This window comes from Gavia stellata, chromosome 32, assembly GCF_030936135.1.
Source record: "Gavia stellata isolate bGavSte3 chromosome 32, bGavSte3.hap2, whole genome shotgun sequence".
Lineage (NCBI taxonomy): Eukaryota > Metazoa > Chordata > Aves > Gaviiformes > Gaviidae > Gavia > Gavia stellata.
The window spans coordinates 5529412-5546708 of record NC_082625.1 but is presented as its reverse complement, the minus strand read 5'-3'; the positions used below and the strand labels follow the sequence as shown (position 1 = coordinate 5546708).

Below are 17297 nucleotides of genomic sequence, written 5' to 3'. Positions count from 1 at the left end.
CTTTTCCCTCTGGAGCTCCTCAAGGAGTTCCCTGTTCAGCCAAGCTGGTCTTCTGCCCTGCTCCCTTGACAGGGGAATTGCCTGCTCCTGAGCTTCTCGAAGGTGCTTCTTAAAGACTGACCAGCACTCACCAACTCCTGAGCCCGCAACAGCGGATTCCCAGGGGACTCTGCTAAGCACCTCCCTGGATAACGGAACGTTTGCTCTCTCAAAATCCAGCGTAGCAACTCAATTTTAAACTCAACCATTTCACGATCTCTGTGGCCAAAAGCATCCCATCTCCCACGAGGCCTCCTCCATTCCCAACCAGCAAGTCTAGGAGGGCATCCTTCTTAGTTGGCTCCCTGAGTACTTGTGCCAAGAAGTTCTCTTCCACAAACTTCAGGAACTTCCCAGACCTGCTCGCCACAGCAGTATGGTATTCCCAGATGGTGCCTGGGAAGCTGAAATCCCCCACAGGGATACAGGCTGCTGATCCAGAAACTTCTCCTAATTGCCTGTAGAATAACTCATCGGTGCTTTGCCAGAGCCTGTGAGGGACCCTGCCACACTTCAAAGAGGCCCAGGATCCTCTATGGGCCCAGCCGCCCTTCTGGGGCAATCCGAAAGACAGTAGATTTAGATTTAACTTAAGGGAGAAGTGTCTTACAAAGGTGGTGAGACCCTGGAACAGGTTGCCCAGAGAACTTGTGGAACCCCATCATTGGAAGTGTTCAAAGTCAGGTTGGATGGGGCTTTGAACAACATTATCTAGTGAAAGATGTCCCTTTGCATTGCACAGGTTTGGAACTAGATGGTCTTTAAAGGTCCTCTCCAACCCAAATAATTCCATAACTCATGGAAAGCCCCAGGAATGCCCCAGCAATAGTCCTCAAGTTCCCTCATGCCATCCTGCAAAAAGTGCACCCACCCCAAACAGCCTAGGACTCCAAAGTTATCTGCAAAGACTTTTATTAACTTCAAAGGATTAAAAAGTGGCCAAAATCCCCAGCACAGGACTATCACAGGCCCTGGCCGTGCCACAAACAAGGGACCCAAGTTTCAATAAATAAACAACTTCCCAGAAGAACGGCACACATAAAAAGTGCTGCACCCCCAGCCTTCACAGCCTTCTACACCTCAGGGGGTTCAGACACCCCACGACGGGGCCCTGGCAGTGGCCCAGGGCCAGACCTGGGCTCAGTGGCGGACGAGGAAGGCCAGGTTGAGGGCATCAGGGATGTGGAGCTCGTCCAGGTGCAGGGGGGAGGCGGTGAAGGGCAGGTGCACAGGGAAGAGGTGACTGGTGTCCACCAGGAGCTGGCTTGGTCCCCCTCCGTACTGGTCCTGCAGCTGCTTCTGTGGGGACACAGCGCTCACATCCAAGGCTGCCCCAGGGAGGGGGCCCATGCAGGATGGTTCCCCCCCAGCACCGGACCCCAGGTCCCGCTTACCTCGACACTGTTGATGAAGCTGGGGCTGATGCGCTCCTCCAGCCCGACAGCTGGGGTGTAAGCCCGGAGGATCTTCACAACCTGGAGGAGAAGATGGGGACTGTCAACAGGCAAGGGAAGGGCTGGGCTCATCCAGACACTTCTGGGTACGGCATGATCCCCAGTGCCAGTGCATCCCTGGTGAGGCACCCAGGGAGGCCAAGGAGCCGTGGGATAGGATGAGCACCCAGCGAGCCCCAACCCCTTCAAGTACCTGCTGGGGTGACAGCACTGTGCACAGGCTGCAGAGAGCTCCAGCATCCTCCTCTGTCACCTTCTTCACCTGCAGCAGCTGGGCAGCCTGGACCAGGGGCTCCAGCACCTCACGGGCCCCACTCTGCTGCAGCCCCTCCGCCCGCAGCCACTGCTCCAGCTGGCTGATGTTGTACCTGCCAGGGAGCCCAGGTCAGGGGGAGGCGCATGGGCCATGCCCCAGCTCCCCTAGAACTGCACGGGGACCGACCTGAGCTGGATGCCGCGGCTCCAGGAGCACGTGTCCTTTCTCAGCAGCAGGTAGTTGAGGGTGGTGCCGCTGATGAGGAAGAGGAGCTGGCGCAGGGCCTGGTGCCCCACGCTGGGGGCCAGCCCATGGTGGTCCAGCGCTGCACGGAAGGAGCCCAGCTGCTGCAGCAGCTCAGGCAGCGTGTGGGCAGGGGATGCCGAGGACCGGCGGTGGCCAGGAGGGCAGGAGGAGGACAAGCCCTGTATGGGCTCGCTTTCCAGCATTGCGGCAACTAAAGAGTTGAAAAGGCTCATCATATGAGGCAGAGACGCCACGTTGTGCCTCAAGCGGCCAGTACACTGCTCCCTGGCTCTGTGTCCCAGTTGGGGATGCAGGGGCCAATGACACCTCCAGGACAGTTGGCCCAGGCTAGACCAGGGGCTGGCCCTGCTCCATAAGGCTGCAAAGCAGGGCACGGGGGAATAGAGCTCCCCATGGATGCAGCCCAAGGTCCCCAGGGTGCTGAGCCCACTTGAGCTTCCTGGCTTGGAGGAGGTAGCTGGGGAGCTCAAGGAGCAGATGGTCCCTCATAGAAGGGGGCCCCCAATTTAAAGCCTACCTCCCCCCTCCGGGTACAGCCTCTAACAGACCAGGCAGTGCGCACAGCCGAGTTCAGTGCTCCTTCCCTGAACCAGTATCCCACGAGTGCCCTGCAAGCCCCCCAAGCCCAGGCCATACCAATCATGGGTTTGAGGTGCTTCTCGGCGGTGCGGATGAGCTGCTGGTAGAGCTGGACAGCCAGGGCACCCAGGCTGCGGCAGGAGCCCTGGGGGTCCACGTTCTGCAGGCGATGCTCGTTCTGCCGTGCCGTGTTCCCCTGCCAGTAGCTCTGCGGGCACAAGCTAGGTCAGAGCCAGCAGTACCAGGGGACACAGCTGGGTCCCCAAGCAAGCATGAAGCAGTGTCATCCCAGCACATCCCTGCCTACCTGGGTCAGGTGCAAAGAGGATGCAGCCTCAGGTGGGGACAAACCCTGTCCCTGCTAAGCTCCCACCCTTCCCAGGGAGGTGGCAGACCCTCAGCAGCCCAGCCCTACCTCATCCCGACTGTACTGGCGCAGGCAGTTCAGGAGCCGGCAGGCGTTGGCAAGCCAGAGTGCCACCACGTTAAAGTCATCACTGTGCTTCTGCAGGAGGGAAGAGAGAGCGCTGGGGTCAGCAGGGCTCTGGCAGCGACAGCAGCAAGCCCTCACACCCCACGGTAGCTCCATGAGCCACACGGCACTAGCTGCAGCCCGAGAAGGGCTGTGGGGGTGCCGAGCTGTCAGATCCTCTCACGGGAGCCCTGCGGCACCCAGGGGCACCCCTCACCCCAGGAGATGCTGGACACTGCAGTCAGGCACATGCTGTGCCCCGGGGGCCAGGCTGCTGCCCCAGTGCCACCCCCAGCTTGGCCGGTGAAGCTCCTGCTCCTCAGCCCAACCCACACTCCCAAGCCCAGCACCTTCATGACCCTTTTGATGGCATCGATGGCTGCATCCATAAGCGAGCGGGCCCGCGGCTCATCACAGCAGTGGTCCGCATGCCGGAAGCACAGGAAGAGGACATAAGCTGGCAGGTCTGGGAGCGCCCCAGGGCTGCTCTGTGGTTTGTAGTCTGGAGGGGAAAGCAGGACAGTTGGGATCCAGGCAGCTACAGAAAAGTGATCCTGAGCCAGGCAGGATGCTGCCCCAGCAACACTGGAAGGGTGAGCTCACACAGATGTTGGCAAGAAACCCTAGCAGGGACCAAGCTGGGGTAAGGAGTCCCCATCTCTCCAAACCCTACCTGTGATGACGGCCTTGATAATGCGCCCTTCATCCTCCATCCTCCATGCTAGCATGGCCTGGGATGGCCCAGCCAGGGACCGGACCATGGGGGACCGGGATGGGACTACAGCAGACGCTGCCAACTCCTGCACTGGCCCAGTAGCCTCTCTCTTCACTGCAGGAGAGGAGCGCAGGTCACATCCTGCTGTGTCCTGGGCTGTGGGACCCAGATCAGGTCCCCTCAGCTCAGTCCAAGGAGATGCTCCCCAGCATCTCTGTTTGGGGGGCACTCTGCTCCCCATGTTGAGGCTGGGTGATGCTCCAGGCTGAAACAAGGCTGGTGACCCTCCAGCCAGCCCCATGCCACCCTCCCATGCAGGCACTTGCCTGTGAGCTCCTGGATCTGCTTTGCATAGACTCTCAGTTGCTTCTGGAGCTTCAGTGTGGTCCTCTCCTGCTTCTCCAGCTTCTGGGCCAGCTCCTGGAGAGGAACAGCCCCTGTAGGGCTCAGCCAGCCTCCCTCAGCTGGACACCCCCCCAAGAGGAGCAGAGCTGGGAGGATGCAGCAGCATCCTCCATGTTGCTCCCTAAGGGGCTGCTGCAGCTCACCACAGGGCAAGAGGATGGAAGCCAGCCTCAAGCCTGGTCCTGCCCGCCCCCCTACACCCAACTCCTTACCCAGTTCTCCTCCTTGAGCCGCAGGACATGGTGCTGCAGCCCCTCCTGCCCGTGGTGCCGCTGCAGGTCCTGGATGAGGGCTGCCTGCTGCTGGCTCAGCTGCTTGAGTGAGCAGATGTCGAGGTGCAGCCCTTCTACCTCCTCCTCGTGCTGCTGCTTCTCCTCCCGCAGCTGACTCGCCAGCAGCCTGCACACATGCACCCAGGGAAACTGAGGCACCAACCTCCTTCAGCTGCCGTACCCCATCCCTTGGGGAGGCTGCTGAGGAGGTATTTCTCCCCTGAAACCTCAGTGCTGGGAACTCTCCCCCTGCCCAGGTACCCTGAGAGCAGCACAGACCCAGCTGTGCTAACAGAGCATCTCCCCTCCGGCTGCACCGAGCCTCGAGCACACACGGCACAGCCCAGGAACAGGCTGCACCAGCCCTGCCCTCTTAGGAGGCTCCTGTTGAGCCCAGGGCACCCAGTCTGCTCCTGCAGTGGGAGTGCCTGTGCTCAGAGCAAGGTGGGATGCTCCAGCCCCTCAGGAACACACAGCTGGGTGTGCTGAGAGAAGGGAAGGAAAGCCAGGGCTACCCCACACCAAGCTGGGCAGCAAGGAGCAGGCTGCCCTTGCTCTCCCAGCCCAGCTGGGGCTACGGTGCTAATAGCATGTGAGGAGGTGGCTGCTTCAAAGAGGATTTGCAGCTGCCCAGCACTGCAGAGGCCAGGCAGCTGCAACCCAAGCCATGGCTGGCTAAAACACCAGGGAAAGCCCCACCAGCAGCATGGATCCAGCAGCCCATTGTGGGGAAACCAGCCTCAGCTGGGCACCATCTCCCTGGGACCACACTCACCTATTGGCAACCTGCACCGCATCGTATGCATGCTTCAAGTCATCATCCACTGCCACTTTCTCCGGGCTCCTGCCCAGCCCCAGCATCTCAGCTATGTTCTGCGGGGAGAAGAGAGCAGGGTGAGGCCAGCCCCACCAGCCCGGATCTGGCCCTGCTCATGGCAGTGGGGCAGGGGCTCACCCTGCGCTTGAGGAAGTCCAACGGTCTCCTCTCCTCCGGCTCCACAGGGGCCTTGGACCTCCGCAGCTCCTCCCGGGTCCGGGCCAGCTCCTCGTTGACAGCATTGAGCTGCCCCAGGAGGAGAAGGTATGCCTTCTCGAAGGGATCCTGGCCCACACTGCCGTTCAGCAGCACCTCACCACTGGGCTGTGGCCCCTCTAGCACCGGCTGCCAGCGTTCCTCCAGCCCCTGGGTGCAGAGACAGGGTTTGGCACAGCAGCCAGTGCCGGGCACCAGCACCGGAACACCCGCAGACATCCCTCCTCAATGGGACCAGCTCCCAGCCAGGAGCCCCAGGACACAGCTGTCCCCATAGCCAGGGAAAGGGACAGTCCACTTGTCACCCCCAGTCCCCACCAGTGTCCCCACTAGCCTCAGCCTGCTGGTCGGAGCCGTCTCGTGAAGGAGCCATGGACATGGAGGACAAGCAGCTGCTCTCAGAGCCCAAGAAGCTCTCTGATGAGGGGGACCGTCTCAAGGTGCTTTGCTGAGTGGGGAGAGAAGGACAAGGTTGTTCCCCCACACCCCAAGTGCCTGCTGGCGCATCAGCTGGGGCAGAGCAGCGATGGCCTCAGGAGGACACCTTGGCTTGGGGATCCCCCAGCACGTGAGCTGGGGAGCCCACTTCTGCAGAGGGTGCCCCCCAGCCAGCACTGCCTACTCCCCCCAGGGAGCCGAGGGAGGGGTTGTCCTGAGCCTCCCTGTGTCCCTGCCAGCCCCTCACCCTGTGGAAGGCCACCTCATCCTGCAGGTTCTCGTAGCCCTGCTCCAGGCGGGCGTACTCCTGCACCAGGCTCTGGTAGCGCGCCCGCTCCTCCTCCAGCTCCTGCAGCAGCCCCTGGCTCTCCCGTGCCGCACGCTGGTGCCGCTCTGTGGGGACAGACACAGCAGGGAGTGGGGACAGGCAAAGCTGGGACCCCTCTGCAAGGGGACATGCAGTAAGACACCAAGCCTGCAGGAACAGCTCATACCCAGGGGAATGGGATGAGCGGATCAGAGGACCCCTCTTACCTTCCAGATCCTGCGACTGCTCCAACATGCGCTGGATCAGGGCATCCTTCTCCTCCCCCAGCTGCAGCTTCATGGCTTCCACCTCTGCCAAGCGCTGCAGGAAAGCAGAGGGGCAGGTACAGCCAGAGCCCTGCCCGAGGCCAGCCCCGGCTGCCAGCGGTCTCCTCCAGGGACCACCCCATGGCAGGAAGCACAGCATGCTGCCAGGTCCCTGGAGAGCCCCGCTGAGCCCCAGCAGAGCAAGAACATCCCATAGACAGACAGACCTGCCTGAGCTCCTCGACCTCCTGGCTCAGGCAGTTCTTCACACTGTGCCTCTCCAGCTCGGCCAGCCGCTCCTGCAGCTGCTGGACTTGGGTGTCACGGGCTGCATCCTCCCGCAGCCGCTGCATCTCGGCCCGCAGGCGCTGCACCTCCTCAGCATGGGCAGCGTTCAGCCCCGAGAGCTGCTCCGCCAGCCGCTGCTTCTCCTGGGCCTTGGGTCAACGGGCAGAGCACGTCAGGCGGGTGGCCGGGAACAAGGGCATATCCCCACGTGTCGCCCAGCGATGAGAGCCCATGCATACTCAGGCTGCCCTTCCGCAATGAGCCTGGATACCCTATTTCCCACCCATCTCTTTGGAGCCCTGAGCCTCTTATCACCTCAAACAGAGCTCAGGCCTGGGAGAGCAGCTTGCCATGCTATGCCATCCCACATGCAGCCATGCATGAGCTTTGCCATGGCTTTACAGCCCATTACCCACCTCCTGGCTAGGCCCAACACAGCAGGATTTTCCAGCCCTGCTTCCCCCAGAGAGAGGATCACACCACAGGAGCCCGCCCTCCCCTTCCACAGACACCCCCAGAAATGGAGTGGTGACAGCCGAAGCAGAGACGCTCACCCAGATGGCAACGGCAGATGCTGCCGGCAGGAATGTGGTGGGACAACACGCCATGCCGGAACTGTTCCCAGCACATGACACCGTGCTGCAAGGCTGCACCCAGCCAAGCACCCGGAAGGGTGCCCAGCCCATCCCCAGGGCCACCAGCCCCACATCCATAGGGAGCACTGAAAACCCAGGAACGAGACCCAGATGCATGACTCCTGCCTGGGGACGCATGTCAGGCAGGATCAGCTCCCACCCCAGGGCCAGGAGAGGAGTGAAGACAAGGGCAGGAATGGTTTTGGCTGCACAGGGTGGTCAGCAAAAAGCAGCTGCTCCCATGCCCTGGGACCCACGAAGGGCTGAAGCCAGCACCCACCTGCTCATCCAGCCTGCACTGCAGCTGTATCACCTTGATCTCCATGCCCTTGTGCAGCTGCTTGTAGTGCTCGACCGAGCGTGCCTCGACACGCAGCCGCTGCAGCTCCCGGCATGCCCGCACCCGGCGGTAGCAGCACTGCAGGTAGATGACTGCCCCGCGCAGGCGGGCATAGTGGGTCCGGGCCAGCCAGCCCCTGACAGCAGCCTGGATCACCACCGCTTTCTGGTGCCACACCATCTGTGGAGGGAAAGATGGGGCAGTGGCACTGCCAGCGGCACAGCCCCCCAGGTGGGAATTGGGACACCCACTGCCCTGCCAGGCTCCTACCTGTTGGTAAAGACGCCGGGCAAACATGCCCCGTGCAAAGGCTTGGATGGTGATGACAGCCCGGCGCATGCGTAGGTAGGAACGCCGGGCCAGAACCATCCTCAGGGTCTTCTGCAGTATCACAGCAGCCCTGGTCCTTCGCAGCGTCCTGGCAAACCTGCAGGGAAGGCAGAGAGCTGGGCAGGGGGTGGCCAAGCCTGCAGCCCAGCCCATGCCACAGGGACACCCAGGTCAAAGCCCAGCCCAGAGCCAGTACAACCACTAGCTCACCCCCAGGCTGAGTTCTGTCTCAGCTCATTGCAGGTCCCGCCAAGCCCCGTCCCCCACTCACCTCCGGGCCAGCATGCCCCGGGCATGGCGCTGCAGGCAGACTGCTGCAGCGTGTGCCCGTCTAAAGCACCTCCGTGCCAGCCAGCCCCGCAGGTGCCTCTGCAGCAGGATGCAGGCCGTCCTCAGCCGCTGGTACCGCAGCTCCTCCAGGTAAGCCACTTGGCCAGCCCGGAAAAACACCTTGCTCTTCCCACACTGGTACTTGCTGGGATCCTGTGTGCAAGGGTGGAGTCAGTCCCAGGGACAAAGCATACCCCAGCCAGGCTCCCCAAAGCAATGCTCCTCACACCACTCATCTCCCCATCCAATCTCCCTGGAGGCCAAGTTCCTCCCTGTCTCCCAGCTCACCCATTCTGGACCCCACTGGGCACCCACACATGGTGAGAAGCATCTGCAAGGGAGACTCTGGTACCACAGCTGCACCCCGCAAGCAGGACCCTTACTTGGAGCAGTCTCTCAAGGGCGAGGCTGCAGATCTGCTTCTCATCAGTGCCCATCAGCTCCTCTCTGCTCACCAGAGCCCTGTACCTCTCTAAGAACTCCTGGTATGTCCACCTGTGGGGGACAGGGTGGGGGGGTCAGAGGTGCTGAAGAGGTGGGGAGCACCCAAGGTGCTGCTGAAGCTGGGGGATACCTGGAGGGGTAGCCTGAGGCACTGATCCGGATGGTCTCCAGGACCCCGCAGGCTCGTAGCTGCTCCACCGCTCGCCTGGAGTCAAACCTGGGGCAAAGAGGGGCTCATCTAGAATGGGTCCCAGCCAGTTTGGCATGCTCCAAGCTATGCAGGGCCAGGGCAAGGGGGACACAGACTGGAGGGACAGCAGTGCCCCAGTGTCCCCATCCCCATCCTCTCCAGCCTCCCTGGCCAGGCACTCACACGAAGGGCTGCTTGCCATCGTTGGGTTTGATGCAGCGGACGTAGTGCGGTGTGGTGCTGCCCAGCATCTCCATCAGCCGGTTCAGGGAGGCTTTGAACTGCAGAGGACAAGGCAAGCGTGGTCCGGGCCAGCATGAACATCCTGGGGCTTGCAGGGTTCCCCAGGCCAGGACACACATGGGTCCCCTTGGGGCTACCCCAGCCCCAGTTCTCTGGGGCCAACACACATTTCCCCCCCACCACCACCCCATACCTGGCTGGAGATGGACTTCTTGCTCTTTTGGCTACCGGGCAGCGATCTGCGGCTGGGGCGACCAGCCATCCTGAGCCCGCTGGACCTGCGGGACTGCAGCGACATGGGGCCGTTCCCTTCCTCCAGGAAGAGCTCAGCGAGCAGGGCAGACTGCACAGAGCAGAGCGTGAGAGCCAGGCAGGCCTTCCAGCGAGCACCACCCAATACCCAGAGAGCCATCACCACTGGGAGACAGCCCCAGAAGACCACAGGCTCCACAGAGGCCAGCCCAGTGCACGGTCCTCTGCCCTGCTACAGCCCCGGTGTGCCACATCCAGCCTTGCCCCTGCCTGCTGCTTCCCCCAGGAAAAACCAAGTGCAAGCCATGGGAACCCTCGAGGTGTGCTCGAGAGCCCTCTGAGATGTCCCTTACCTTCTGCTGGGGCCATGCAGAGGAAGAGGGAGGAGTGACAGTGTTACAAACGTAGAAGCAGCAGGACCCTCCAAGCCCTCTCAGCAGGGACATGGCCAAGGTGTCCCCCAAGATAGGGAAGCCCAAAGCAGGGAGCACCCACATCTCAGGGCACCCTGACTGCAGCCAGCACCGCACGGGGCTGTGCCAGCAGGCAGACAGGGATTTACCCTGCACGACTTATACCTTCTTCCCAGCCCCAGGCTCCCGGGACCACGAGCCGGCCAGGCTCTGCCCTACGCAGCCCCTGCTCAGGGTGGCTCTCACCTTGCTGGCTCGCAGCAGCCCCACCAGCTCCTCGGGGACAGTGTCCCTGTTCTTCTCCACAAACCCAACACATTGGTATTCCACCTGGCAGGAGACAAGGCAAGCACCAGCATTAGCCCGCAGCTTCCCAGACTGGTTTGGTGCAGGGCTCTGCTTGGACACAGTCCAAGGCTTTTGGAAGAAGTCCTTGCAGGGGTCAGAGCTGGTGGTGGCCACACTGCCTAGCTCCTGCCCTGCTGCAAGGCTACTGATGGGAACCATCACAGCCAGAGTTTCTGTATTTTTTACTCTCAGTTAAAGAGTTGCAGCCCAGCACTTAGCAGCAGAGCCAGCAGGATCCACTTCCCTGGCTGCAGACGGCTGCTGCAGCCACTCAGGACGGTGGAAGGCTGCAGGAGCTGCCACCACCAGCTCTAGACAGGGCAGGCTGGGTGCCCACTGGTGTGGAGCCACTGCCAAGCCCTCCCCACCCAGGGCTGTTCTGCCACAGCTTTCCCTACCTTGCCAGCAAAGTGGCAGACAATGAACGCATCCGTGGGCCTCTTGGGCTTCTGGAAGTGAGAGCTGCTGAGATGGGTCTGGTAAAGCTTCTGGGCCCAGCTCCCATCACTGCCTTGGGGCATCTGAAAAGCAAATGGGTCAGAAGGGGCAGCGGGGGTGGGGTTCTGGGTGCCATGGCAGCCTGCTCCCGGCACCCCTTGCCCACCTTGCACTCCTCATTCAGCAGGTCCAGGATGCCAAGTCGGCCCTCGATGAGCTCAATGCATGGCTGGTTGTCACAGAAGTCAACAAAGACCCAAGGGATCTCCTCCGTCACATACTCCTCCTGCTCCAGCTTGAAGACGTGCTGGAGGGCAGGGAGAGCAGAGCAGGACTGAGCCAGGAGGTGACAAAGGTGGCCAGCCACCAGGCAGTGTCTTCCATAAGACACCCGAGCAGCCCTTCTCCTGGAGCAGAAGCACTTTGGGAGAAAGCAGGGGACCATGCCCAGCTCCAGCAGCCTCCCAGAACCCCATGTTTGCAGGGACTGAAGCACCAGCCACATTCAAAGCGGAGAGCACCAAAAGCAGCAGTGCAGCGGGGATGTGCAGGACCCACCCTCGCCAGCTCCCACCAAGGAGACACATTTGGGTGACACCCACCAGGTTGAAGAGCTGCTGCAGCTTCTCGTTGGCATAGTTGATGCAGAACTGCTCAAAGCTGTTGAACTCAAACATCTCAAACCTGCGGGCAGCAGAGACAGACATGCCTGAGGCAGCTGCTGGGTAGAGCCACCCCAACCAGCCACAAGCTCCAGGCAGAGGCACCCAACTGGCCCCACTGCAGGGACGGGTACTGCCCCATGTCCCATGGCCACAGACCCACAGCTGATGCAGCAGCAGGACCATGCTCTTCCAGGCAGCCCAGGAGAGGGGAGCTGCTCTTACCCATAAATGTCCAGGATGCCAATGGAGGTACAGTGGCCCTCCAGTGACCGCAGGGCACGGTTGACCCTGCTCACCATCCACCTGAAGACCTGCCCATACATATGCTTGGCCAGGGCATCCCGGGAGTCGAGCGCCTGCTGCCTGGAGAGGGGCTTCAGGTAGGTCTCGCCAGCAGTGACCAGCTTGCGGTGACAGAGCCAGCGCATCACCTGTGATGCCTCGACGCCCAGCAGCGTGCAGAACAGCCCTAGGGCCTCATCGGCAGGCTGCAACGGGACAGACCCCGTCACCACGGTATTGCGAGATATGGCTCCTGCAGCCGGTGCAGCTCAGGAGCCAGTTTGGGATGCAGGGTGCAGGCAGCAAGCTCTCGCCCACCTCCACAAAGCAACCATCCCCACGGCGGTCCCTCCCTCTGACCACAATGTTGCCCAGGTGCAGGATGGCAGCCAGGATGCTGAATAGCTCCAGCTGATCAGCCTCAGGGACACCTGTGGGCACAGCACAGGCATGAGGGACTCCCCAGGCTCCCCCCACCCCATGCTGGTCTGCCCCCCTGCATCGCACAAACCGGAGGGATGGGAACGGCCGGTAGATAGGCAGGCTCCCCAGCACTGGGATGTCTGGCACCAGCATCGGGGTGAGGGCAGTGGGACAGCCAGCACTGGGGACCCGCCCTGCCCACGCCCTCCCCACCCATGGCAGTACCCAGGAGCGAGAAGGCGTGCCGTGTGCTGTCCAAGTCAGCCGCATCGCTCACGCTGTGGGCAGCGGTGCACTGGCCCTGGCAGGTGTAGTGGAAGGACTCTGCCCCACCTGTGGGTGAGATGTGTCAGGCTGTGAACCAGCATGACCTGCCCCACGGGGCTCCCAACCACCCTTACCCCACCCCGGGGTGCCCACCAGCAGCAGAGCCTCCTCCAGCACCCAGCTGGGGAGGGCAGGAAAGCCTGGCACTGCCCAGTGTGGGACAGGCTGGCAGCAAGCTGTGCCATGGGGCTCCAGCGGGGACGTGGGGACACTCACGGAGACCCAGGCCCTGGAGCTCGGGCAGGGTGGCCGAGGCACAGAGCTGGTAGAAGATGTGGTAGTTCCTCTCCGCCTTCGCCTGTGGATGAGCAAGAAAATCACCAAGAAGCCAGGTCCCCTTGGGCCACCCTGCTCCCCTGCAGCAGTGCTGCAGCCACAGATTTGGGGACAAGGGACACCTTCCCCTCTCCCAGCTCAACTCAGCAGCACTGGGGTTGCTTCCCTGGGGGATGCCCAGGAGGAGCACCCTTGCTCTCCGAGGACTGCAGCTCCCACTCAGCCCTGTCCCTGTGCCACCCCAGAAACCCACCTGGAAGGTGACACGGGACTTCTCCAGCAGGTAGGTTTTGATAGTGGCCCCTGTGACATGCGCTTGGCTGAAGCCGATCTCGATGTACTTCCCAAAGCGGCTACTGTTGTCATTCCTGGTTGTCTTCGCGTTCCCAAAGGCCTGTCAGGAAAGGAGGGCAGGAGGTTTTAGCTGACCCCAGATCTCCAGGTCCTTGCACCCATTTTACAGGGCGGGGAGGACAGACCTGCCATCACATCAGGGATACAGGCCATGAGGAGCACAGGGAGAGCCTGGAGGGACGCCCCAGCTATCCCCATGCAGAGCCTGGGGACCCAAGGGGACCCACCTCCATGACGGGGTTGGAGGCCAGCACCTTCTCCTCCATGCTGGAGTTGCCTAGGCAGCCCCCAACGGTGGTGAAGTATCTCATGGCATACTTGGCCGACGCAGTCTTCCCCGCGCCCGACTCGCCACTGATGATGAGAGACTGGTTCTTCCCAAACCTGCCAGAGAGGCACATGAGCTGGGGACAGCCTGTGACCCAACAGGACCGCCCTCCACAGACACACCGCGGTCCAGAGGGGACTTCAGCCCTCACCCACTGCAACCCTGGGGTTGCTCCCACATGATGCTCTCACCTCACCATCTGCTTGTACGCCTCCTCCGCCAAAGCAAAGATGTGGGGATCCATGTCCCCCATTTCACGGCCGCTGTAGGCGTAAATCACCTCCTCCTCGTAGATGGGCAACGGCTTGTAGGGGTTGATAGCAACCAGGATGATACCTGGAGGAAAAGGGCTGTGCAAAGAGCAGGGGCAGGAGGGGCACCTGGCCCAGGGCGCCGTGGGGAAGGGGCAGAGGAGGGTGTGACAGGGCTCACCGCAGTAGGTGTAGATGGCGTTGGCCTCCAGGAAGCGCCGGCGGAGTGAGTGGAGCACGGCCGGCTCGTGCAGGTAGCTCAGGGCCACCAGGTCATCAGCGCCTGAGAGGCAGTCGGGGTTGCAGAGAGGTGGCAGCTGGAACTCGATGGGGTAGTCCAGTGCCTGCGGGGATGGAGATGGAGAAGGACAAGTGCTGAGCAGGGTCAGCTGGCCCCACAAAGGCAGGATGGGTCTGTGGGGAGCAGCACAGCAGGAGGGATGCTGTCTGCAGGCCGTGCTTGGGCTGTTAGTCACTGGGAATCACAGCCCAGCCAGCACGGTGAGCTGAGCTGGAGGCCTTTTGGGAAGTCGGACAGGAGCAGGCAGTGAGGACCAGCTCACCGGGCAGTCAGGGGACACAGGGCACGGTGAGCCAGACACAGCCGCAGTGGTCCAGGCTCTTGCTCAGACACCAGACAGGACATGTCCAGGCAATGTTTGAGCCTCTCTGCACCCTGCTGAGGAGCCAGGCTGGTTTGGGGGTGCAGAGGTGAACTATCTCCCATCTGGGTATGCCCGACCACATGGCAAGCACAGGAGGGACCCGCTGGGCTGCCCAACTCCAGCCTTACCGAACCATCTTCCAGGAGAAGATGGAGAACAGTGTCTCCTTCCTTGTAGCCTCTGGTTATTTCTGCCACCCTCCAGACTTCGACACAGTCAGGGATCCACACCCGGGCACCCTGCAAGGACACGGGAGGGAGGGGACCCCTGCAGAGAGCCACGGCCAAGAGACATGGAAAGCATCTGGCCTCCAACCCAAGCACCGCAGCCCTCCCCACGGTTCTCACTTGGGGCAGTCAGGCAGTGCTCAGCATCGCTGTAGCAGGGTGAGCCATGGGCACCCTGCTAGGTGCCCCACGGCCCCTTGGCTCCTGCAGGCAGGGATCCTACCCAGCTGCTCTCCAGATGTGCGGGAAGGTGCCTTTACTGGAGCCCTGCTTCTCCCCAGCTCTGCTGCCCACCCCAGGAAGGTCAGCACCTCTCCTGCCCTCAGCATGAGGGGGTTGCCTCTGACCCCCCAACCCAAGGATGCGATCACGCCTTCTGCTGCAGGGAAGGTTTATGGAAACACAGAAGGTGCTGAGCACAGGCATTTCTGAACACCCAGCATGCTCGGGATGCAGCGGCATGGTTTGGCTGGGCAGAGACACCAGGCTTGAAAGCAGATACGTGCAGTACAGATCCCTTGCTGACTACTGAGCGGATCCAGACACCATCGCCAGCTCTGCAGACCCAGCTACAGGCCACAGCACAGGGACAGCAATAAGAAAAAAAATAAATCACCCCATGCCCTTTTCACCCCCTAAATTTGCAGCTCCCTGGAGCCAGCCACCGCAGGCAGCCTTGTGCCAGGGACCAGCTGGCACCCATGGGACCGGTGCTCCCAGCCTCAGTTTCCCCTCTGCAGACAGTGGGTGCTGATGAAGTGGGAGTTCTGCAGCACGGTGAGCCCTGACTTCCCTCTGCACCCAGACCAGAGCATTAACACCTCCCTCACGCCTGGATAAAGCCTCTTTGGAGCCACCCCGCAGGGAGCAGGATCCCATGCTCAGCAGGAGCGAAGCAGCGCAACCCCACGGGGGTAGAGAGGTAAAAACTGGGCCACAAACCCCTCAAAACCCTTCTGCAGGCACCCCGTCAACTGGCAGAGAGTGAACACCCAGCCCCAAGCTGGCACAGGGTGACCTCCTGTACTCCTGGGGTGGGGAACCACAGCTCCTGCTGCCCCCAGTCCCGGCACGGGTGCCCGGGGTCCCGCTCTGCGCCAAGCTGTCAAGACACCATCTCAGCAGCTTCTGCCAGGCTGCAGGGAACAGGCACTGCTTCAAGGAGGCTGGTACCTCCCGCTGCTCCGAGGAGGCAGAGAAGACACCCTATTCAAGCTTAAAAAGGGCAGGGGGTGGAAATCTGATGGTTGCAGCTTTGCTCTCAGGCTGAGATGGGAGTGTGTTACCTCTTTCCACGAACTCTGGGAGCTATTGCAGAGCAGCAACCGGGCTCTAACACACCACGCTCCCACCCCAGTGGGCTGGGGCCAGCCTCTTGCTAGAAACCAGAGCCTGAATAACCATCTTGGTTTCAGCGATTTTGCAAATCCAGGGAACTTGGCTTGCGGCAAGCGTTTCCAGGTCCGCAGTGTGCAAAGCACACGTGTTAATGCATCATTAAAGTTGATCAAACAAGCGCTGAATAGGCTGGAAGTCTGGGGAGGGGGAAGGAAGGGGCTGAACTTTGGGTTCACATCCAAGGAGTTGTCAGAAGACTGAACGCCTGACTTTGCAGCTGAAATAAAGCGGGCAGGAAGGGGATGGTGTTGCAGGGGCCGCTCAGCGGAGGAGCAGCGACAGGAAGCCATTATCTTTTATGAGCAGTAGCCGCTGGGGGGAGCGAAAATTGCACGATGTACAGCTTCCCGGCAAGGCACTAACGGATTTCAGGCTCAAATCACAGCTGGACAAAAGAGCATCCCTGCTAGTGCGCCTGGCTCACCCCTCAGCCCTCCGCCGAGGGAGCACCAGGCTGGTGCTCGAGCAGGCACAAGCTGCGAAAGCTGGAAGGTGACCTCAGGGCTCCACGGGGCACTTGGCTCAGTGGGTCATGCAGTTACTTGGGTCCCAGCCTGGCCGGTGATGTGGGCCAAGGCAAGGCATGATGCCTTAAGCACAGAAACCCTCCTTGCTTTGCCCAGGTTGGCACCTCAATCACGCCACGATGACGGATGCTGCACCTCTGCAGAAACATCAGTACCCTCCAGCCCCGCAGGCTGATGTTGTACCTCCAGGGAGAAAGGACCGTGTTTAGGGTCTGCCCTACAGCTGTAGCGATCATCTTTGATACACAGCAGCAAAAGGGAGAAGCAAGAGCCTGTCCTACTGCCTGCTCGCAGCAGAAGCATCCTCGACGGGCAGAGCTGGACCGAGGCAGAGGGAGAAGATGCGGGCCAGGGTCCGGGGGGTGAAAGTGGCCAAGCCAGCTGGGCAAGAAGCAGGACAGATGGGTGCCCAGGCAGCACCAAAGTCACCTTCTCACCTGTGACCAGCACCCTGCTAGGCACCGCGCTTGCCAGGCCACGGGTCCCTGCGTGGCAGGGAACCCCACGAGCAGCCTAGCTGGGGTGCAGCAGCCACAGCAGCACCCACATAGGGCAGGCAGCCCACGGCCGGACCCACACACCACCAGGCACCCCGCAAGGTGCCACCAAGCCAGGGGCCAGTGGGGAGGTGACCCAGGGCCGCAGCACTTGCAGCCACCCCCCAGGGCTGCAACAAGCACCCCAGCCCCACGGGTACCCCAGCCCCCCCCCCCGCAGGGGGAGAAGCCCTTCCAGCTCCCTCTGCGGCACCCCGAGGTGGGACCCCCCCGGGCCCCCTCACCTGCACGTACGGGTCCCCCGCGGCCATGGCGGCCCCCCC

At 61.7% G+C, this 17297-nt stretch overlaps 1 protein-coding gene across 1 annotated transcript; it reads right to left on the bottom strand.

The window, feature by feature from the left end:
* Positions 1–1179: 1179 nt before the first annotated feature.
* On the bottom strand, positions 1180–17285 carry LOC104261266 (unconventional myosin-Vb-like). The gene is made up of 37 exons (XM_059831647.1): positions 17269–17285; positions 14454–14592; positions 13842–14004; positions 13601–13745; positions 13309–13465; positions 12981–13121; positions 12668–12749; positions 12350–12457; positions 12020–12132; positions 11642–11907; positions 11357–11438; positions 10921–11061; positions 10715–10837; positions 10215–10298; positions 9497–9646; positions 9244–9341; positions 9001–9087; positions 8810–8921; positions 8368–8579; positions 8037–8193; positions 7707–7946; positions 6731–6940; positions 6465–6558; positions 6178–6323; positions 5827–5940; positions 5415–5642; positions 5235–5332; positions 4400–4586; positions 4109–4202; positions 3741–3896; positions 3418–3569; positions 3011–3100; positions 2653–2803; positions 1936–2206; positions 1687–1861; positions 1434–1514; positions 1180–1338 (listed from the first exon to the last, which is right to left on the bottom strand). Exons 1-37 carry the CDS (start codon positions 17283–17285, stop codon positions 1180–1182), a joined length of 5223 nt encoding a protein of 1740 aa, XP_059687630.1.
* Between the last annotated feature and the right edge of the window lie 12 nt (positions 17286–17297).